This window comes from Aethalodelphis obliquidens, unplaced genomic scaffold, assembly GCF_003676395.1.
Source record: "Aethalodelphis obliquidens isolate GAN/ISIS:26980383/991018 unplaced genomic scaffold, ASM367639v1 scaffold5, whole genome shotgun sequence".
In the NCBI taxonomy this organism is placed as follows: Eukaryota; Metazoa; Chordata; class Mammalia; order Artiodactyla; family Delphinidae; genus Aethalodelphis; species Aethalodelphis obliquidens.
In genome coordinates, this window is record NW_020837949.1 from 24,266,302 (window position 1) to 24,288,142 (window position 21,841).

A 21,841-nucleotide genomic window follows, 5' to 3' on the forward strand; every position below is an offset into this window, starting at 1 on the left:
ATATGGGCCAAATTTTCGGTTGACACATTGCTTGTATTGTTGAAAAGTACCTTCACATTTTTTAGGAATATGTATTTGTTACATTGCCTTATGGTCAGTAGGCTGTTCTACTCAGTTTGCTTTAGAGAGCCTGTGGATGCAGTAGTGGGGAGTTTTGTGGTTTTGCTACAGTTTGAGGCTGCAGGTATAGAAAGAGGAGTTTCCCAGTAGGTATTATGGCAAGTAGGTATAGAGATAGAAGCACAAGTGAATATCATTTCCTGCTGTGAAGTTGTAAAAGATCTCTTTGAATAGCATGACCACTGAAAATGAGATTTGAAATGCTTCTAAAACTTCAGAAATTAGGTCTTCAGGTTTCCTGTAGTGGCCCTTGGAAATATTCTAGTTCCTTAGTTAGGAGTTTTAGAATTTACTTTTCTAATGGAATCCTTAGATTATCAGGATTATGATTCAGACACAGTCTCGTAGTTGATCAGTGGCCGAGCTCTAAGATATGGGCAGCATGATGTTGGCTGTGGTGTTAGACAGAATCCTTCTGTACTCTGTGCTATTCTTTTTCTCTTCTCTGACTTCAAGAGCTAGCGGAAGCCTCAAGATTGAAAAGGAGTAAGGATCAGCAATCTTAAGTACGGCTGTTAGTTGTTTGGTTTCTAAGGCATAAAGCACATGTTAGATGGCAGAATAAAATGTGTTTCATTTAAAGTCACCTACAATTATTTTGGCTTTTCTAACTTTCTAAATTCCTTCCTTCTCTCTTATAATTTGTTTCTGTACCCTTTTTCTTTGACCTCAGTTCTGAGCTTCCAGCTCTTTCCTTTTTTCTCTTCTGGTTAATTAACAGATCATAGTACCAAGATAGCTAAAATATTTTTTTGAGAAGGTAAGAGTGTGGAAAAACAGCTCATTTCTTCCTGAATCTTTATCATTCTACACTTGTCAGGTTTATTATTTATTTTGAAGTTTCTTTCTCTACATATGTTCACCACTATCATACCACAAACAGGGGAACATAATGAGCACCATAGGTGCATCTGGTTCAGAAAGTGCCCGGAGTTGGAGATTGTGCTGTTGTGCCCACTCAGCAGAATTAATTTGCTTGATTGTGTATTTTTGAGGTCAGGGACTATGTCTTGATAATTCTGTTTAGTGCCTAGCACGTTTTCATGTATATCCAGACACTAAATAAATGTTTGCTAATGATGTTGAAGTAAGTAGTAGCCTTTTCCATCTGAATTGTGCTGTCATATACTTTGAGGCTTTGGGTCTTACTTTCCTAAACTTTTATTATCTCAATATTGATAGATTTAATTTATTTTAGAAAGTGCCACCAGTACTAAAATGAGAGTTTATGATAATAAAGAGAATTCTTAGTATTAGTTGATAGTAATTAACGTGTATAGAGTGCTTACTATGTACCAAGTGCTTTGCTAATCCTTTATATGCATGATGCCCCTAATCCACCAACAGCCCTGTGGAGTAAGAACTGTTCCTTCATCATGCCCACTTTACAGAGTAGAAAAATTGAAGCTTAGGGAAGTTCAGTGGTTTACTGCAGTTCACATAGCTAGTAAATTATAGAATTGAGACTTGACACTAAGTCTGACCACAAAGCATGTTCCCTTAATCAGTGCACCTTATATATGCAGATTTTATCATTTGCAAAGTACAGTCACTACATTACTTGTTGGCAGTTTGGTGTAATGATCTGGAGCTAGATTCGTTGGTGAAATTTTTGTATCCACCATTTATTTCCTGTGTGACCTTGGGCAAGTTCAGTTACTTAAGCATTCTGTATCCTAGTTAACCTCATTTATAAAATGAGAATAATATTTCTTACCTGATAGGGTTGTTCTGAGGAGAAAATGAAAAATACATGTAAAACAGGGTAGTCCTTGTCATGTTACAATAAATGTTAGATATGATTACTATAAGTCATTTTCACAGTATAAATGTGCAACTTTTTATTACCTTGTAAAGTTAAGTTTAAATGGAAATGTGTGCATTAGAAGAGAGTTTATTGCTACGCATCAGATTTTAACTGCTGCTTTTGTGTTTAACTGGGAAATGAGGACAACCAACTATATTATTATTTGCCACCAATTTTCTTCTAAGCAGCTATTACTAGTTTATCATTCCTACTCAAGTTTTTCATTTATCTTGAAAAGGTATTAGGTAGTTTTAAGCACATTCATTGTTTAGGCTTTGTTTTTATCATTACTCCTTAGGACAACCCATCTGTCTTAAAATTCTCTTAGTATCTGTTGTATCACACAATATTTTGGTTTTGGTCATGTGTAAAGTATTGACATGGAGCAAATATTAACTGAGTAACATAGTTCAAATATTTCTATGAAACTAAAGTAGATATGCATTACTATTTGAAAGCAAGCATTTGGTTGTGGAAAGAGTGGATTCTTCAGGAGAGCATTATTTGGGCTAAGTCAGGAATTTCTTTGGTGAATGTGTCATGAAGATATAAGAAATGGTACTTTTCAAAAGTCTTGCCAATAATAGGCATTAGTGACAGTACTCCACATTTCACTTGAGGCCCAAGTACTGTCAAATTATCTACCAACAGGGTTTACCCGTACATCTCCCTGTTCTTGATGTTGTTTTTTTTAACCATAAGATGACGATTTTAGAAATTTTTGTGTCTAGGGTTAATTTGCAACACCAGAGAACCTTTGTCCCTTGGTTTGGATGAACTTTCATATCTTGATCTGCAGATTAAGTGCTGGGGTCCCAACACCTGGGTTGTGTGGTTTCTTAATGATTCTGATACTCAAATTCTTATGTCAGGTATCTGAGCATGTTTCTGGCACACAAAACATAGTAATGTTTAAACAGTAGAATGAGGTGGTTGAAAAAAATAGGCAAACCAAAACAAAAAAAAACGCTTTGAATGCTTGAGCAATAATGACTTGCAGCCTCTCTGGGTGTCCTGCTCCTGTATAATCTGGTAACACTTTCGATGCAAGAGCATGTAATAATGTTATGTTCAGAGGAGAAATTATTACACAAAAATGAACCCTAAATGCATAGAACTCTCTTTACAACCCAGGTTTTGAATATTAGTTTTTAATTCCTTCTATCCGTGGAATTATCCTGAGAATAAATTAGCTCTGAGAAATGGAACTGTGGCTTTTAGTCAGTCTTTCTTTCTAAGCTGTGCAAAAATATATTTTTTAAAAAGTTGAGACTCTTCTTGGCTAAATTGATGCTTTGGTAGACTTAAACCCCAAAGTACTGGTTGTATCTGGTAGTTTTTATTTTGGATGGGAAGAGAAAGTGAGGAATAGTTTTCTTCTAAGAAAAAAAAATAGCCAAGTACTAGGAACATTGTGTGCACAAGTGACTGAATTACATGAAAAGAAATTAACTTTTAGGGAAAAGATTTTTATGTAGTGTTCTTGGGTTTTTGTCATATAAGTTGTTAGGGTCGTTCTGTATAAGCTTCTGCAGGAGAGTGGCCATGCCATTTTCATGCCTTTTGCTCATTAGATATTTACTAAGTTCCTTTACTAAGAATTAGTATTAGTTCCTTTACTAAGAATTACTAAGAATCCAGCATGCTGGACATTTGTAGATGTTTGAGACTTTCTGAGCCTTATTCTCCTTTCCTTTGAATGGGCAGCCTTTGAGGACATAAGGTAGGCTCATGGGGCTGTCATAGAGGGAACACGCTTAGTGAAATTCGTGAGTCGTCATCAATATTTATATCCTCAAGTTAAACTTTCCTCAAAACGTTTTCATGATTTTCCAATTTGCCCTTTCTTTGCCTTGCTGTCTTGACTAGTCAGCTGTTGTTTCTTATGATTGTAAGTGAACACAATCACTTAGTTACCATGAAATTTGGATACAAACACACACCAGAGGAAGAAACTTTTCAAGGAAATGGTTTTGTTGCTGTAACTGCCCTGGATCTCTTTTCAGTTTCTAAGTGTATAATTGTAATGATATGAATTGTTAATTTTTAAGGTTTAAGATACTTCTTTGAAGGTCATTTCTTTCTAAAACAGTTAACTAGAGCTAAAGAACACAATGTCTTCAAACCACAGATTCTACAAGATGGAAGTAAGACCCACAGTACTTGGATTACCAGTCACCACCCAGCTTGCCATGCCATCTCATTGCAGGTGTGTGAGTGCATGTGTGCCCGTGATAGAGCATTGTGCTATGTGCTTGCTGCTGCGATTGCAGGGTTTTAGTTGGTCTGTAGCTGGTCAAGAGAGGTTCGTTAGAGAGTGCTGTGTGGGGAACTAAGACAGAAGGGGCCAGGCCTTAAGGGAACCTAGCAGTAATTGTACAAACCGGCTTCACCATATGGATTTCAACCAGTTAAAGAAGCCGGAAAAAATAATGCTACTCTAGGGACTGGGTGTTGCCTTCTTAGGAGCAGGAGTATGGCTTCTCTGCTGCTATTAGCCCTTCTCAGACTCTGCTTTTTTTTTTTTTTTTTAACATTTTTTTTGGAGTATAATCGCTTTACAATGGTGTGTTAGTTTCTGCTGTATAACAAAGTGAATCAGCTATACATATACATATATCCCCATATCCCCTCCCTCTTGCGTCTCCCTCCCACCCTCCCTATCCCAGCCCTCTAGGTGGTCACAAAGCACTGAGCTGATCTCCCTGTGCTGTGCGGTTGCTTACCACTAACTATTTTACATTTGGTGGTGTATATGTGTCCATGCCACTATATCACTTCGTCCCAGCTTACCCTTCCCCCTCCCCGTGTCAGACTCTGCTTTTACTTTAAAAAAAAAGACACTAATTACATCATTTGATATCTTCTCGGTGTGGTTATATAACTGCCTCATTATTTCCACTGCTTGCCTCTTCTGTGTCTTTCAAGTATTTTCTTTCTCCATATAGCTTGAATTTAGACTTCTGTAAGAGAAAATCTGATTGGTTCAGTTAGGTGCATTCTTGTTGGGCAAATCTCCCATGCTACGCCTCTTCGTAGGTTGCTGGTCATAGGTTGCTCTTCAGAGGTTGGCTGTTCCTGGGACAGGTGCTCTCTGTGGGTCCTGTCGTTGGTGATCATGGTAGCAGAGTCAGTGCCATAAAACATGGCCCTGGACCTAGTAAGAGGAATCTTTTGGTGCCAGTCTTTTAAAAGAGGGATCTGGATAGTTCTAGAATGTACTAATCTTTCCAGTGCACATCATTTTCTTTCATTTTAAAGGTGATAGAATTAAAGGTAACCTGTGGGCTTGACTGTTCGTCAGTGCAGCACCAGTGATCCTTTCCATACTGAGAAAATGTGGGGAGGAGTTTTCTAATGAGCACCTGCAGTTCCTTTTCTGAACTGCCTGGTGCTGTTTCCGTCTTTGGCTTTGTAGATTCATAGGCAGCCTGAAGTTTTCACTCAAAAAGAGTCATTACATTTCCTGTAACAGCATATTAGGCCATTCTGTCAGTTGCTGTGATTTTCCAGACACCCACAATTATGCTGCACAATTTGAGTTGGTGATTTAGTGAAACCTTAAAGTATTGCTTCTGCTCTTGTATTTTCCGCATTTGGGCTTACTCTGCAATAGCTGCTTTATTCATTCCTTCAACGACAGGCACTATTGAGTGTTAATCATGTGTCTGGCACCATTCCATTCTTCTGGGAAAACAGAATCACACAGTGGTTAAAACATGGATTTTTAAGAATCATGCATACCTGAGTTCAGGTCCTGGCTCCTTTGCTTACTAACTGTGTATGTTGGGCAAGTTACTTAGTTTTTCTAAGCTTCAATTTTCTTGTCTGTATAATGATGGTATTAGGAAATGCGGTATAGGTCGGTTTATTGTGGGAATTTATAAAAGTTTAATGATATATTGTATGTAATATACTTAGCACAATGCCTGGCTCAAGAGCTCAATAAATATGTATTAATACTGTTACAGTGATCACTAAAATTGCTATCAGTTTGCTGCCAAAATACTTTCTGGCACTTGCCAAATAGTTTCTGGTTATCTTGCTTTGCCATTTGATGTTCGTTGCCTTTTTGTTGGTATTAATCCAGCCATTTAAGGAAAAGTCAGATGTAACGTCTGTGATAAAGCCAAGATGGACAGCGGTTTATTAAGTTAGAACATATTATTTTATGGGTACTTAACCTGCTGCCGTGTTTGGCAGCACCTTTTGCTAATTGTTCGAGAAGTTGTTGAACTTTTTATGATGTAATTGTGCTTCCTTGTGATTAATGTCTTATAGAACAATGCATAGTTTTGAGTAGCAAAACTCAGAACAGCTTTCAGTTTTATTATTATTTTTTGTAAAAATTAGGCTATGGGTACAAGAACATATTCTGAATTTATAAGCAAGAATTATGTCTTCTCTTTGTATCACTAATGCCTCACAATGTACCTGGCATAAAACAGCTAGGAGAATGTGGAAAGAAGGAGAGAAGGAAAGCAGCAACATTACATCAGTTATCTTTAGGCTTATATTAGTCCACAATATGTCTTTGCTTTTAAACGTCTTTTCCCATTACCTCATCTTCTAATGTATATATCTTCTCTACCTGTGAATTCCTCTTCGTTTCTATTGCTGATGGCTTCTGTTTCCTGACTTTTTAATTTGAGCCTCCTAGCTTCTGCCATTGCTACTAAGTAGTGGTGACAGGTTCAAATTCATGGGAGTGCTGTACTGACTGTATACCCTGGTAAATAATCCATAATCAGTTATACACTGGGTGTACATTTAGTGATTTTTGATAATTCTTTTTTTTTAAGACTTACCTTTGTTTAATTCATCCCTATTCAATTCTATGAAATGCATCTCACATTTCACTTTCATATTCCACTCCCAGATCTAAACAAACTAAGCATACAATTGTTGATTGCCTCTTCTGTCATTTGTGTAATCTTAGGAATTAGAATTAGTTATTTCATTTATCCAATTCTCACATTGCTACTTCAGAACTTTTACACTGCCCTTAAAGCCTCCAGTCCTATTTTGCTTCCTTGATAAGAGGCAGCCTTGCCTATATCATGACAAAGGGTAGAAGACATTTCTTTATGCTCCCCTTCTGCATCACAGTTTTGTCTTCGGTTCCTTCTTTGGTTCTTTGAAGGAAGAAGTCCAAGTCCAACACTTCTGCCGTTGCCAGTCTTCTTCCTCAGACCTTCCTCCAACCGTCCTCTCCTTCCTCCTCCTCATCTCTGTCTCCCTTTCCACAAACTTCTCCCCTCAGCCTACAGACATGCTCAAATTCCTTTCAGCCAAAAGGTAAACTTCCCCTCCAGACTACCTTCAGTCTAGTTACTGCCATCTGTTCCTCCTTCCTTTCACTGTCAGACTTCATGTCCTCTCATACTGTGCTTTAGCACTAATTTCACTATACTGTAATTGTCTATTTTGTTGTCTCCTTTCTCCATTAAGCTCTTAGGAGACCTGTGCCTTGGTCACCATTGATTCCCCAGGGCCTAGGGTCGTTCCTGGTACATGGTAGGCATTCAATAAATATTTGTTGAGTGGATGAACAATATTGAGCCATGCCTATACCATTCACATGTGAACCATATAGTTTTTCCCTACCCCTACATTTCTATTGAGAGTTCACTTGAAGGCCATCAGTGACCACAGAAATGCTAAATCTAGTGCCTTCTTGCTTCCCATCATGCTTGAACTCTCTATGACCATTAATGCTTACAAAAATATACCTTTCCAAGATTTTCATGGTTACTTGTAACTAAGTCACTTTGGGCTGGTCTCAGCATGGTATTGCATCCAAAAGAAACAGACAAGTTTCCAAATCTTTGGAAAATAATGAACTTTTTACTATTTTACAGAAATCTTCTAAGGAGATAGAAAGGTACAATTACGTTAAGCTCAGCAAGCTTCATACAAGTTCTCTTTGCCCATCTCTTCCCAGATCCTCATACAGCTTGGCAGCTTCCCTCAATCTCCCTTCTGTAACATTTCCCCCAGAATCTTCTGTAAACTTCCTACCAAAACCTCTTGTCTACTTTTTTCGTCTTCTGGTTCTCTTAACTTTGTTCTTTCCAATTTAAATCACTTTAGCCTCTCAGCTTCTTCCAGTTCTTTTCTATAACCTGTTATCCTGTTCAGCATTCCAAAAGTCTAGGAGCATTCTCTTGATTTCATCTGGTTTGTCCTTACCAATTTTCTTCGCATGATTTTACTTAATTTTAGAGCCTTAGATCATACACTGTCTTCTCCAGTGAGTATTTCTTAATCTCCTGGGTTTGGCTGGGTTTCCCCCTTGTGTGTTTCTGTAGTGCCCCATCTATAACTATATTGAATTTATCTATTTGTGTCTCTCCCCATAGTCTGGAGGCATCTTGAGAACTCCTGTCTTTTCTTTATACCCCTAGCATCTAGCACAGTACCTGGAACATGGTGGATGTTGATAAATATTTCTTGAACTGATGGTCCTGTGAACTCTGATTCTTCCTCTCTTGCCACTGACTTTTATTTTGTTTCTACGTCTTTAAATATGATCAGAGTTTCCTTCCTCCTTTTTCTGTTCTTTTTTTAATACTCTTACTGATTCCTTCACTCCTAAAGCATCACTTATTACTTCTGTGAAGATGACCCCAGACCTATTTTCTAGCCTGGCGATTCTGATTATTAGACCATTTGTTTTCAAAGTTACATGTCAGACATCTCCACATGGATATTTCTCCATATCTTACCAGCAACGAAACTCAGTAAGCCAAACTTACCTTCTTTTTAAACTTGCTTCTCCTTTATTGTTCCCTGTTTCAATTATTCACACTCCTACCTTCTTGGTTACCTAGGCTAATTAGAATACCTAGGAAATACCTTGACTTCTTTCTCTCTCTTACACTCTTTACCTTATCAGTGATCAATGCCTGTTCATCCTACAATTCAGTGTTTCTCACATTTGGGTCCTCCTTGCCATCTCCACCTTTAATAGTTTAGTTAGGACTATCTCTTATTTATACTACTGCAGTAATCTGTTAACCGACCTCCTCTCTAATCTGTCTTCCATGCTGCTGTCAGAACTACCTACCTAAAACACAGATCTGTTGTTACTGTAGGTTCATTGCTTGACTAACTTACTCATTGTCAGGTCTCAGCTTAAATGTCACTTCTAAAGACAATCTAGAGTAGTCTCCCTTATAGTTCTGTTTCATGTTCCTTTCCATATTGTCATCGAATACAGTTTTTAGTTATGTTTATATGTGTGCATTGATTTGTTTAATGTCTGTCTTCGCACTGGAGAGATTTATGTAACAGACTGGGGAGAGTTATGTAGACCCAGTGCCTAGCACAATGCTTGGGACATAGTAGTCCTTAAAAAATATTTGTTGAATGAGTGGATCGATAATAGATAGCTTATCAGTATAGGAAAACAGGAGATAGCAAAGGCAGAAAAGTTACGGGGTCCTAGAATCTTCCTACATTTTCACAGACCTTGGTCTGTAGTTCTGGCCTTTCTGAAATAGTAATGGGCTTCTGCCTTCTGTCGTTTGCATTTATTTCCCTAAGGATGAGAGTCAACAATTATATTACCCCACACTCACATTAATGCTGATGTGACTGTAGTTGATTTGGGGGCTGTAGAGTAGTGGCAGCTAGATTTGTTGACCTGTTGTTAATACATAGGTGGTACCCTAGCCATGCAGACAAACAGGTATTTGCTAAGTTGACTTAACCCAGATTCCTTTTTAGCCTCTTGAGTGATGCAGGCCTTTGTACCACATGTTAATTAATGTGTTCATTACTTGTAGGACTAGTTGTGTTTGACATGAGGAATTTATTTGCCTTTTAAAGATTAAAGATTTTAATTTAGCAAACTTTTATTGAATGGAAAATGAAAAAATTATTTAAAAATATTATCTAGAAACAGATTAGTGAGTAATAAGCAAATTAATCTCCCTCTCCCTGTGGAGCCTGCTCAGGTTTCAGAAGTCAGAATTTCATCAATATTCTTGAGATTTCACTGTCTTAGGTTGACTCGCTTCATCCATTCAGTAGACATTTTGAGCTCCTGCTTTGTGTGAGGCACTTAGTTAGGTGCTAGGGTTACAGAGATAAGAAATGCAGTTCCTTTTCTCAAATACTGTGAAAGAAGAACATGTTACAACGATACACAGAAGTGGAATATTAAGGCACACTGAGGGTTTAGCGAAGGCTTTTCATCATTCATTCATTCATTTTTAAGTTGAGTTTTGAAAGAGTTAGCTAGGCAGACAAACTTTCCAGGTAGGTACAGAGGACATGAGACCACATGTAGACCAAGGGAAGGAATTATGGCCGAATCAAGAAAGGTCTTATATACCAAGTGAGTAGTTTGAATCATATTTTCAAAATTAGGAGTAGCTGTTGAAGGATTTTAAGCCAGGGGCATCTGATAGCATTGAGAAGACTGAATTGGAGATGGGATAAGGGTAAGATTTGTGGTGGGGAAATCAAACAGAAACCAGTTTCAGAAATTTAAGAAGTGATAAGGACCTAATTTTAGGTAATGGCACTGAGGCTATGGAGATGGATACAGATACTATAATTATTTCAGAAGTGGAATTTCTGAAGTGGAGTTGAAGATGGCGTCTAGTTTGGGCCTTCTGGTTGGGCAGGTAGGTGGTACCATTCTTCAAGGTAGGGATTAATTTGCTTATTACTCACAGGAGGAGGAACACTTTTCCGGGGAAGTGTTGAATTAAAGTTTAGACATGTTGAGTTTGAGGTGCTTGTGGGACATCATATTGGAGATGCTTAGTGTGAGTAGGATATACAGACTAGAGGTCAGGAGAGAGATTGCACAGGGGCTGGAGATTTAGGGATCATTCGTGTACCTGTGGTGGTTGAAAATGTAGAGATTACTGGCAAGAATAGAGTCAACATATCATACTAATTCTCACATTCTTTTGGTTTATTTTACAGTTTAGGTCAGTGCCTTCCTATTTCAGTTTTTCATTTGGGAAATGATGTTTAGCTAGCACCGGTTCTCCTCCCCACTGCCACTCCCCAGCCCCATTGCAACGTATGAAATCTATAATATAGCATGTATTTGATACTACTTTAAGAAGTGCTAGATAATTAAATTGTAATAGTATTAGGCAATGTGAACTAATCCGTCTTGTATTTTGAGGGCTTTTTCAAAACTCTGTAAGACCTATTTTTAAAAGATTATTTCTTTAAAAAGGAAATATCCTACTTTTAAAAATAAAACAATTAGTGTTCTTGGACTGAAGAAGATGTGTTTGTTGACTCCCATGGCTTTGGTCTATCCAGGAGTTGTTTGTGACTTAGTCCCTATGTCTCTGACTAAGGCAGAAACTATTTCTGAAAACTGGGAGGAAGCCATCTGGGTAAACTAATAGAATCTGACATAATCCATATGATAAACTTAAGTAATTTAGTATCCATAGCCAGATTCTGAGGGCAAAAATATGCTATTAAACATTGAACAGATTATTGAAATAAATTACCGTAATTTTACTTTGCCAAGCTGCACTATTTGGACTGGTGAATATTTAAAATAACAATGAAATGAAAACTAGGCCCTGCATTGTCATGTATGTTCCTGTGTTCCGCACTGGTTTCTCTCTTTTTACCTCCTTTCTGAAGGGAGAACCTAACAATAAAACTTTAGGTCTTGCCATCTAGCTAACCACTAGAGTTCCAGTAGAGATTTTTGTCTTCTTGGAACTGAAATGAAGCAGCCTGTTTACCCTGCCCTGGCCAGCGTATACTTAGGAGGGTATGCAGAATGACTTTTTAAGAAGTCAGTCCTGCTTGGGATCGAAACCAATGATTTAATACTGAAAGTGTAGGTCTGTATACCATTTAAGCTATCCAACTTTTGATTAACTTTTAAAATCTGCCTTTAAAGGGAAGAATTCCCAGGAGACTGTGTGTCAGATTTCAATAGAGCAGATTTTATGGTTGAGTTATGAAACTTAAAACGGAAGTCAGTAATAGAAATGCTGACAGACTTGAACTAGAAGAGGATAACTATAATAAAACAACGTTTTATTATAATCTTATAATCTATAGTAAAATGAGAAAAAAAACTTAGAAGTTTTCTGTTTTAATGCTTTGAAAATGGTTTCATTTTCTTGTTATTTGAACTTTAAATTAATCAACAGTAGACATCAGCATAAACCTAACAACCATGTCAAAATAACACAGGGCACATTGCTATAGCACAGAATTATTTTAAATCATAAACTTTTAACTAACACCTGTTTCAGATCTTCCTTTTTAAATAAATTTGTTTCTAAACATTGATTTTTCCCTCCCCCCAGCAAGCCTCTGTATACTCATTCTCACATCAGTAAATCACTAAGAGATTACTAAAAAAAAGGTAATATGTGTATTTAGGTGTTTGAAGGATTGTAACAAAAATGAATGGTAGAGTAGAATTTTAGAATTTATATTTTCTGCACTGAGGACTTCATTTGTTTAATAACCTTCTTTATATTTGTTGATATTCTTTCTTGCCCAACATTTTAGAGATAAATTTTGTTTAGAAATTTCTTACAAGATTTATCAGTATGTCACCAATAACAACACACACACACACACTCATACACATACATGTACACTCTTTATTCATAAGATAATACCTTGAATATGTATCTTGCCAAAAGTTATTACATGGTTCTATATTATTCGTTTAGCTTCACAAGGTTACTAGATCGTTGAGAGAGAGGTTAGTTTTTTTGACATTTTTTTCATGTAGTAAAACATACAGAACTCTTTCGGCAGACCCAACTCACAATCTTAATCAATGGAAAGGTAGAACCGGCACCTCTTGATTTCCTCATTTTGTTGTATTTTGGGTGGAGCTGACTCTTGCGTATGAAGGTTGTGATAGGAAATAATACTAGGTACTTGCAAGAAAATACTGGAAGAGGGTTGCCAAGCCTCCTGTATAGGTATGATTTTCTCATACTTCAGAGCCCTGCCCTATTAAAAGTTGTATCTAGATGCATATTAATCTTATATTTGAGCCTGTTTGGTCACTTTTGATATATCTCTATCATGTCATCACTCCTGTATTCTATCAAGAAAACTTGGCAACCCAATATTTGAAAAATAATTTCTGACTTTTTTTTTCGCCAAGTTACTATTTAAAATCAAACTGTGACTAAAACTAAATTTATCATCCTACTACCAGCACTGATTCCCCTTGCTGACTTTATTTTGTCCATGCTATCATCATTTTGCTTATCACACAGATTTAAAGTGCTGTTTCTTCTATGAATCTATTCTTGGTAGCTCCAACCCATGGTTACCTCTTCCTCTGATGAACTCAGATTTACCAGTTTTTTTCACTTTCATCCTTTTTGTTATTAATGCATTATTATTTAATTACAGTGTCCCCATGATTAGACTGTAAGCCCTCTGAGTCTCAAGACTACCAGTTTTGCTCTACAGCATGTAAGGTCATGAATGAATGGAACATCAGGCCTGTCCCCATTTTCTGTTCTCCAGATGTCAGTATCCTCTTCATGTCCTGTTTTTACTGGTCTAAACCTTCTGTTGCTCTACCCTTGGCTACCCTGCCTGGTCTGCTAGTATCTTGTGTTTATGAAGATTATGGATGATTTTTAGGAGGTTCTTGGGCTAATTTTAGGGGAATACAGGGGTGATTTTTCAACTTTTTCCTTATCCAGGATCCATTTTTAAACTCTACCACAAGATTCTACCTCTTTATAATTATTTTTAATATTTACTCATGTATCAAAATATGTTTTGAGAGTCTGTATCTTAGAAGCAATAGTTTGTGTGTGTGTGTGTGTGTGTATAAAGAGGACTAGCCAGATTATTATTTATTTATTTATTTATTAATTGGCTGCGGCTTGTGGGATCTCAGTTCGCCAACCAGGGATTGAACCCAGGCCACAGCAGTGAAAGCCTGGAATCCTAACCAACTAGGCCATCAGGGAACTCCCAGGACTAACCAGATTTTTTACTTTTGATAAAGAATAAAAACAAAGAAGAGAAACATTGTCAAGTTCACAAACATGAATTTTCTTCCCAGATTCTTTTGCTTACTATGCTGCTTTTGTAGCCTGGTGGGAACAGAGCAGGCAGAGTATAAATAATTATAATATCATGTATGTAAGTCACTGCAAAGTCAGGCTTATAGTTATTTTATTTAGCCATCTGGTATATACATTTTGTATATACCTTCTTTTGAGCCAAAATTCTGTTGAATTGTAGATGGGAACTATAGAGATGTAATATAACCTCATTTTAAAATGGAGAAAATTGAGGTAAGTGATTGCACAAGGTCAGTGAAGAAGTCAGAAATAGAGACCAGCTATCTCTTAAAGATTATTTTAGTAGGTAATAACATGTACATGTTAACAAAATTAAACAGTACAGAGAGATGTACTGTGAAAGGTAAGTTTTCTTCCCACCCCATCTCTTGGTTTTCTCATTCTCTTCCCCAGAGTTAAGAAGTTAGTTTCCAGTTTCTTGGGCTTTTGAGATCTGTTTTATGTATATATAATCATATAAATGTATATATTCCCCTTCACGCAAATGGTAGCATACTATACTGTACCTTGTTTTTTTTCACTTTTTAACATTATGTCTGAAAATCGTAGAACACAGATGTTTTTATCCCTTGGTCCATGAACTTTCCATTTTACTTTACTTCCTATCATTTAGACAACCAGTTTTAGTTAATGTGAACAAAGTGTTAAATTATTCTTTGCTTCTAGCATATCGTATTGAGTACCTCATGTGCAACATAATGTGGTATTTCACATTTCTTTCAGAAAGAGAGCATGGTCATGGATTTATTTTATGATAAATGCTAAAGTGAAATGTACATAATAATTATTACTACTAGTTACCCAAAATAGCTGATTGGGATATTTTCTTTAATATATGAAAAAGAAATGGCAGGTGAAATTTTCAGGGAAATCATTTACTTTTAAACTTGTGTAAAAACTTGTATAGTAAGTATGTACAAAGCAGTTTAATATCTTAGTGCCAGTGACAAGCAGTGGTGTTATAAATATTAAAGCACAAATGTTTATTTTCTAATCTCCAAACTCATATGCAAATCAGAAAAAATTTTCATTTGTTTCTCAAAACAGGTTTTAACTATGTGCTTTAATCTTCTTGAGATGACTCATGGTCATCTGTATAAAAATACACCCTTAATTTTGATCATTCAGGGTTTATTTTGGCTAGCTTCTCTGTCAATGCAATTACTGCTTTATTTTTCAGAGATTAATGGGGCCTATTAAAACTGCTTGATTTTACATCTTTTGGACCAGACTATATTACAAAAGACAAATCCATTAAAAAAAAATGTGAACCATACCAAATGTCCATGTTAAGAGTCATAGAGGCCAAGTACTTATACTTGAATTTTACTTTAGATAATTAGTAATCCTGCATTCTCCCTAAAGATGGCAGTACTTCTCCATGTATCATTTACTGAGTAATTCTGTTTGAAAATAGTATTAATTATAATTCCATTATTGATTGGAAAAAAGTTAATCAGACTAAAAGTATATTTTCATAATATCACAATAGTTAAAATTCAGTAGTAGAACAAATAAAATTGTATCCTTGAGGTTCATAGCATTAGCACAACTTTTATGTGTGTTATCCTTGACCCTGGACACAGGGTCTTAATGGTTCTTACTGCATTCTGACTTTGGAATTCTTGATGTGACATCATGAACTCAAGTCTTGTCAAGAATTGTGATAAGTCATGTTAGGACCTTGCTGTATTTATATAGATCTCGCCTGTAGAGGTATCATCAGAAAACAAAAACTGACAAAAAACCCCAAACAGAAACAAAACCCTTAAGTAACTGCATATTGTGCATATTTTTGGACGTGAGAAATGTTTTAATCTTTATTCTTTGGTAAAAGTTTATATGTCCAAGTTCTACTCGAACTTTTTCTTTTTTGCTTAGGTGACTAATTGTTTTAATAAATGAAATAATTACTTATTGGTGCCATAAACAAACAAACCAAAAAAAAAAAACCACACAAATCTTCAGCCTTCTCTGCTGTAGAAACTAAGCTCTAAATTCACAAGGTAGTGCTCTGGAACATGGAGAAACAACTCTGTATCTTGTTCCTCCATTTTCCATTATTCCTGTTTTGAATTAAATGGTTCTTCCTTGCATGCATGTGTTTGAAATCATGTGGCATTGTAGTTTGAAGATGGTGAACAGCAAGACAGAGGGCAGGCTAGCCTCCCTGCTAGGCCTCACAAGTAACTTTCACATGGTCACTACTTTCTAAGGCTGGCCCTATTGGTTCATCTAGGGGCATTACTGGTTCACCTAGCAAGGTGACTAGGTGCTTGAGGACTGTGTCACTCTGACCAGCCTCATAGATACTGGTGTATAAATACAATACTACTTTTTAAATTTGTCATGAGATGTATCAGGGACACTGGCTTCTCATGTTTATGGTTCAGTGTATTTTCTCCCAGTAGGCAGATATACTAAATTATAATGAGAAGGTTTCTTGATGAGCATTGAATCAGCTCTTAGTGACCAGTATCAGCAAGCTCTGGTAGTATGATACATTCATCTTTCCCATAGGAATATACTTGCCACTCAGACCAGATATTCATCAATTTTCAGAGAATCCTTTCTCGTAGACCAGGATGCAGACAGATGGCCGGCTTTTGCTTTCTTGATTTCTTTTCTTACAGATACTATAGATTGTCTCCTTTAGCACATTTTTTTCCCCATTAGAGTTTAATAAAATTGCACCAATGTATGTAAAACACTTAGCCCAGTGCCTGGCATACAGTAAATAAATGATAACTAATATTAATAAATGTAACTGGTATTAAGTTCAGGTTACCTTGGTACTTGTAATGTCAAAGACAGTCTTTTAAAGGGCCATTTCTTTAGATGACTGATAAATCTCATCTTTCACATTTTGAGTTATTTTCATTGTTTAATTCCTGATTCTTTTAACTCAATTGCATTTATCGTTCATGTTGAATCCCTTTTGACTCTGCATGATTTTGCTACCATTTTGTTGAGATTTTGATACTTCTAAAGTTTAAGTTTCTTGCTCCAAAATACCCCATTCCCCACAGTTCTTCCGTCTGTAATGTGAATCTGTTGGAAGAGATAATCTTCAAGTTACTGCTCAGCTCTAGGATATAGGTAATTTTATATCTTATTTGAGTGGATGATGTCGATTGTAGGCCTTTCCATCTAATCAGCTTACCTTAACTTCAAATCTGCTTAACTTCTTTCTCATAGAGTGTAAAGTTATTTTGAAAATGGTCTGAATCCTTAGAATAGCAGGTGGCCACGGAACTGGGAGGCAATGATTGAACAATCCAGGGGTAGAGTTATGATGGTGGTAAATTCAGCAGTCAACAGTGGCATTACCGATCTGGTGAACACACACTTGACAAATCAAACTTCTTGTGTGAAAATGAGTACAGAAAGGAATAATTGAGATGAGTTGATCTGTCACTCGGGCAACAATAAGCATTGTTGTCAGCCTTCTCCTCTCCATCCATCTGGGGATAAGTTATTTTTTTTAAGAATGGCAAAATAGGTTTAGGAAAACAGTGGAGAAATTGCTACAGCTCTTTCTGGTGTTTGTAAAAATACAGATTATGGTGCATTTTTGAAGCTGGTGGTCTCATAACCACACTTCGAGGACAGTTATAAATAGTAAACATTGTGGGAGTTCATAAAAATGGATAGATCATTTCAGACTGCAGTAATCAGGGAAAGCTAATTAGAATGGCTGAGGGTCTTGAGGGATGGGCAGTGTTTGAATACATGAGAGGAGGGAGAAGACATTTTTTGATGGATGAAATGCCAAGAACAAAAGCATAGAGGTGGGAAATAATAGTATACGTTAGGGGAGTGGAGAGTCAAGTAGTTTGGCGCAAAGTTTCTTAAATATGGCCCATGAAAGAGAATTGAGGCAGTGTTTGTCAAATGGTATCATTCATTCCAGGGTTGGAAAAAAATGGGCGCCATGCCATTTCCGTTCATCATGCAACTGGATAACTGATGCCTCTCAGTGCATCAACCTTCACGTTTTCATGGGCTCTCTGGTGTCATCAACAAAGAATTTCATTTTAGGACTCTTTTTGGAAACTGGAAAGGCTGTCAATATCTTCAAGATAATATCTCTCCGTCTCTCTCTGATAATTATTCAGATGGCAGGGAAAAAATGATAGCACTCTGAGGTCAGATGTACACTTGTGATGTCAGGCATACATCATGGTTTTCCTGCTTTGATGAGGGATAGCCACATGTCATTGTGCCTCATTACTTTCCATGTCAGCAGCTGTCACCACCTTTCCAAGAGGTATTGCCAAGAAATGGGAACAGAACATGATGTTTTTCTCTACTAGACAGAAAGAAATGTGCTGCCTTTCCAGAGGTCTTAATTGAACTTGAAGGCAGAGGAAATAATGTGACTTGACTTCAACTTGAGAGCCTTAGAGGAATTTAGTGTTCTAGTACACAGGCTACCTTAACCTGACAAAGCATTCTATGAAATTCTGCTTTGGTTCTGTGTACCTTTGTGAGTCAAGGATTTCAACAATTGTTGCCATGGAGAAAAAGTTATAATTGATTATCCAAGATTATGTATGTGTTGCTGTGTCAAAGTCCATATTACAATTTCAACTCAAGCCAAATCTCAGATCTACTACTAAGCAGGTAGAATTTTAAAATTTCTTTCAGGAAGTCACCAGTTTTCTTTCATGAAAAATAACAATGTGAGGGAGGGATTCCTTTCTTTGTAAATATTTGTTTTTGTATATTGCTTATGTTGAAGAAATCAGCTTCTAGTGCAGTGAAATAAAGTATATGGTGTATGCATTTCTGTGCATGCTTCTGGAGGACAAAGTCCATGTCTAAGCAGAATCTCGGACTATTATCTGATTCCCCTAAAAGGTTAAGAACTAATAATTTTGCTAGTGTGGAGACAATGGGATGCTCTGGATGAATTTGAGCAAAGGAATGACAGGAAATTAGAAAGTGCTCATTTGAAGGATATGAGAAGGAAAGCTTTGGCAGGACTGCAGCGTGATTTAGGGATTCAGGTTAGCCTTAGGGTTGGAGTTATCTGAATAATCTGAAGGTAATTTTCTAGATAGAGCTTCTCAAAGGAAGGAATCTCATGTCTTTTTTTTGGTTCTTAGTGTCTGAGCACAGTGCCTGAGACATAATAGGCACTCAAAAATGTTGAATTAAATTGAAATTGCTGTGTGGACATGATATACCAAATGAAAGTTAGATGATAGCGCTCCAAAAATGTTCTTCTGTCTTATGCATTTAATACTGTTATGTTAAATCATTTGGTGTAAAATAAGGGTTTTGGAGAGACACTGCTTTATAAAAACCTCATGCACACTTTCTGTTTGAGCAGTTGGTTAACACAAAGTTTTGACCACTTAGGATTTGTTTTTTTTGTATATTTTATTTCTGATAATTTTTTTTACTACAGGTATGTCTCTAGACATGATCATTTTATCCAGTACCTGCAGAGGGAAGGAAACTTGCAGGATGGTGTGGTTGATTAGGTCATCATCTGTTTAAGCAGCATTCTAATAAACATCTAAGCTTGGATTTACTCATCATTAAGGAAAATCAGTCTGACAACTCTGAGGTCACTTTGGCTTAAAATATCATTGGAACTTATGTATTAAATGGATCTTCTATCAGTTTAATAACAAAGCCCTGGAATCCCATCCCTACGTTACATTAGTATAATTTTATTGTCATCGTACACATTTTTCTGGAACAAGGTTTAGCAAAACAGATTCCCTTGGTATTAATGAGTGCTAAAAATTTAAATTTGTTATGACTGGAAGACCAAGATGTAAAGTTTAGACTCTCGTTTATTGCAGTATTTTAGTTTTGCTCCCACTAAGTTCTTTCAACTTAAAGAGCAAATTATTGAATACATTGTGAAAACATTGGTATTATCTAAAACATTTGTTCCAAAAGTATGGTAATTTTTTTTCGGAAAACTTTGTGTTCCTAAGTCTGTGGAGATTACAAATCAAATTAGGTTCGTTAGCAGCCCAGAAAGCTTTTTTTTTTTTCTTCCTGAAGTAGAAATGCTTAATAGAGTGAAATAAGGTATAACTTCACAGAAGACAGTGGTTTTGATTAACTGCATAACGTTTAAGGCATAAACTGCTCTGAAATACTGTGATTTACTCAGAACTTTTGAGGAAGATAAACTACTTCTGTGGACCATTCATTCATTCTTAAAATCTTTTGATGTCCACCACTTTGCTACACAATATAAAATATAATTTTGAATTGGTAGAAAGTTAGAATGGGTACATAAGAATGAACTAAAATGCCTTTTATTAAGTTACTTGATTTTTTTATTATAAAGATATGCTTATTGTATACAATTTGGGAAATATATAAATAAAGATTACCTGCAGCCTCCTCACCTGAAGATAATCACTTAACATTTTGGAGTGTTTCTCTCCATTGTTTTATACATGTGTGGTGTGTTGTGTGTGTATACACATGGAGGCACATAAAGTATACACACATCCCACCACTACAAATGGGGAGGAACCTAATTTTTTTCATTCTATTTAGTATGCCTTTCCATATGAATAGTTATATCCCAGCATTGTTTTAATAGCAGGTTAGTATCAACTATAAGAGAAAGACTATAATTGTATTTTGGGATATAGGATATTCCCGGTTTCTCCTTAAATTTTTTTTTTCCATTTTCTTTGCCTGTTGTTTTTTGCTGTTACAGATACTGCACTGAATACCCCATATGAAATTTTTGCATGTGTTCATAATTACTCCTTAAGGGAAAACTCTAAAATTAGAATTTCTGGGTCAAAGAGTATTAAAAAATTTAAGGGTTTTGGTACATTTCCCTAAATTGCTAAAAACGTGTATGATGACACTTCAATCGGATGCTGTTTTCCTCTGATCAACACAGGTTTATCTCCTGTGTTTACGTGACAGACAACCTGTTGGGCGGAAATGGCATCGCGCCGAGTTTGGGTTGGCGGCTCCTTGATTAGCTGGGAGTCGCCGGCGCGTTCGGCCCGTTTCTAACCGGCGTGTCTTTGTCTCTCTCCCTGGGGACCGCTGCCGCCCGTGCGGGCCGAAGCCTCGGGAAGCCGTCGCCCCGCAGTGCCGCCGCCCTGCGCCCGGCCGCCCCGGGGAGCCGCTGCCCTCCCGCGGGTGCCGTCACCACGCGCCAGGCCGCCGCCAGCTGCCGCGCCAAGCTCCGCGGCGGCGCCGCCCGGGAGCGCCAGCACGCCGCCCGCGGCCTGGGGAAGCCCGCGCCCCCGTGAGCGCCGCCGCCCGGCCGCCGGCGGACGCTGCCGCGCCCGGCACAGCCCAAGCCTCGCCCGTCGCGCCTCTCCTTCCCGCCGCACCCGCCGGAGCTCTCGAAGTCCACTCGGGCGTCGGCGATCTCCCTGGGGTCCTCAGCCATCGCAGACCTGCCGTCCCCCCGCGCTTTACCGAACTCTGTCCCACGCAGCCCCGCAGGCGGACCGTGTGCCTTAGGGCCGGCGGGTGGGGAGGAAGGCCTCCCTGCTAGTCGCTGCTACTTGCTGAGCAGCACTTCCTCATCCCGTCTGCCACAATCCCGGCTTCTCTGAGAATCTTGCCACTGGACAATACCATCCTCTTTCCCTCCTCCTCGTAATTTGTCAAGTTCCTAGTCAGCTTCTTTCATTATTAGTTCTTAAAAGACTAGCTCCCACATGAGTCTTCATCTCAAATCCCATCATCGGCAAGCTGGTGACCCGCACTGTCTGGAGTCGTGTGACGCATAACTGTGGTTAAACTTGAACTCCAACCTCCAGTCCACTCCTTGTAGCTTCATCCCCAATGACCATTTCTTCCCTTCGGAATCAGCCCTTGCTCCCACGTT

The 21,841-nt window shown here is 37.6% G+C and overlaps 1 protein-coding gene across 2 annotated transcripts in view; it reads left to right on the forward strand.

Moving 5' to 3' along the window:
* Nucleotides 1–21,367, forward strand: part of ZNF800 (zinc finger protein 800) — a 49,689-nt gene extending 28,322 nt beyond the window's left edge. The window contains exons 7-8 of one of the 2 annotated variants that reach the window (XR_003431894.1): nucleotides 4,059–4,136; nucleotides 21,068–21,172. Coding sequence is in view for 1 of the 2 variants with exons in the window: in XM_027102049.1 (XP_026957850.1) it covers nucleotides 21,068–21,254 (187 nt within the window). In the remaining variant the exon portion in view is untranslated. Of the gene's footprint in view, nucleotides 1–4,058; nucleotides 4,137–21,067 lie in introns of both variants that reach the window. The other variant, XM_027102049.1, reaches the window with a different exon arrangement.
* Nucleotides 21,368–21,841: the final 474 nt, after the last annotated feature.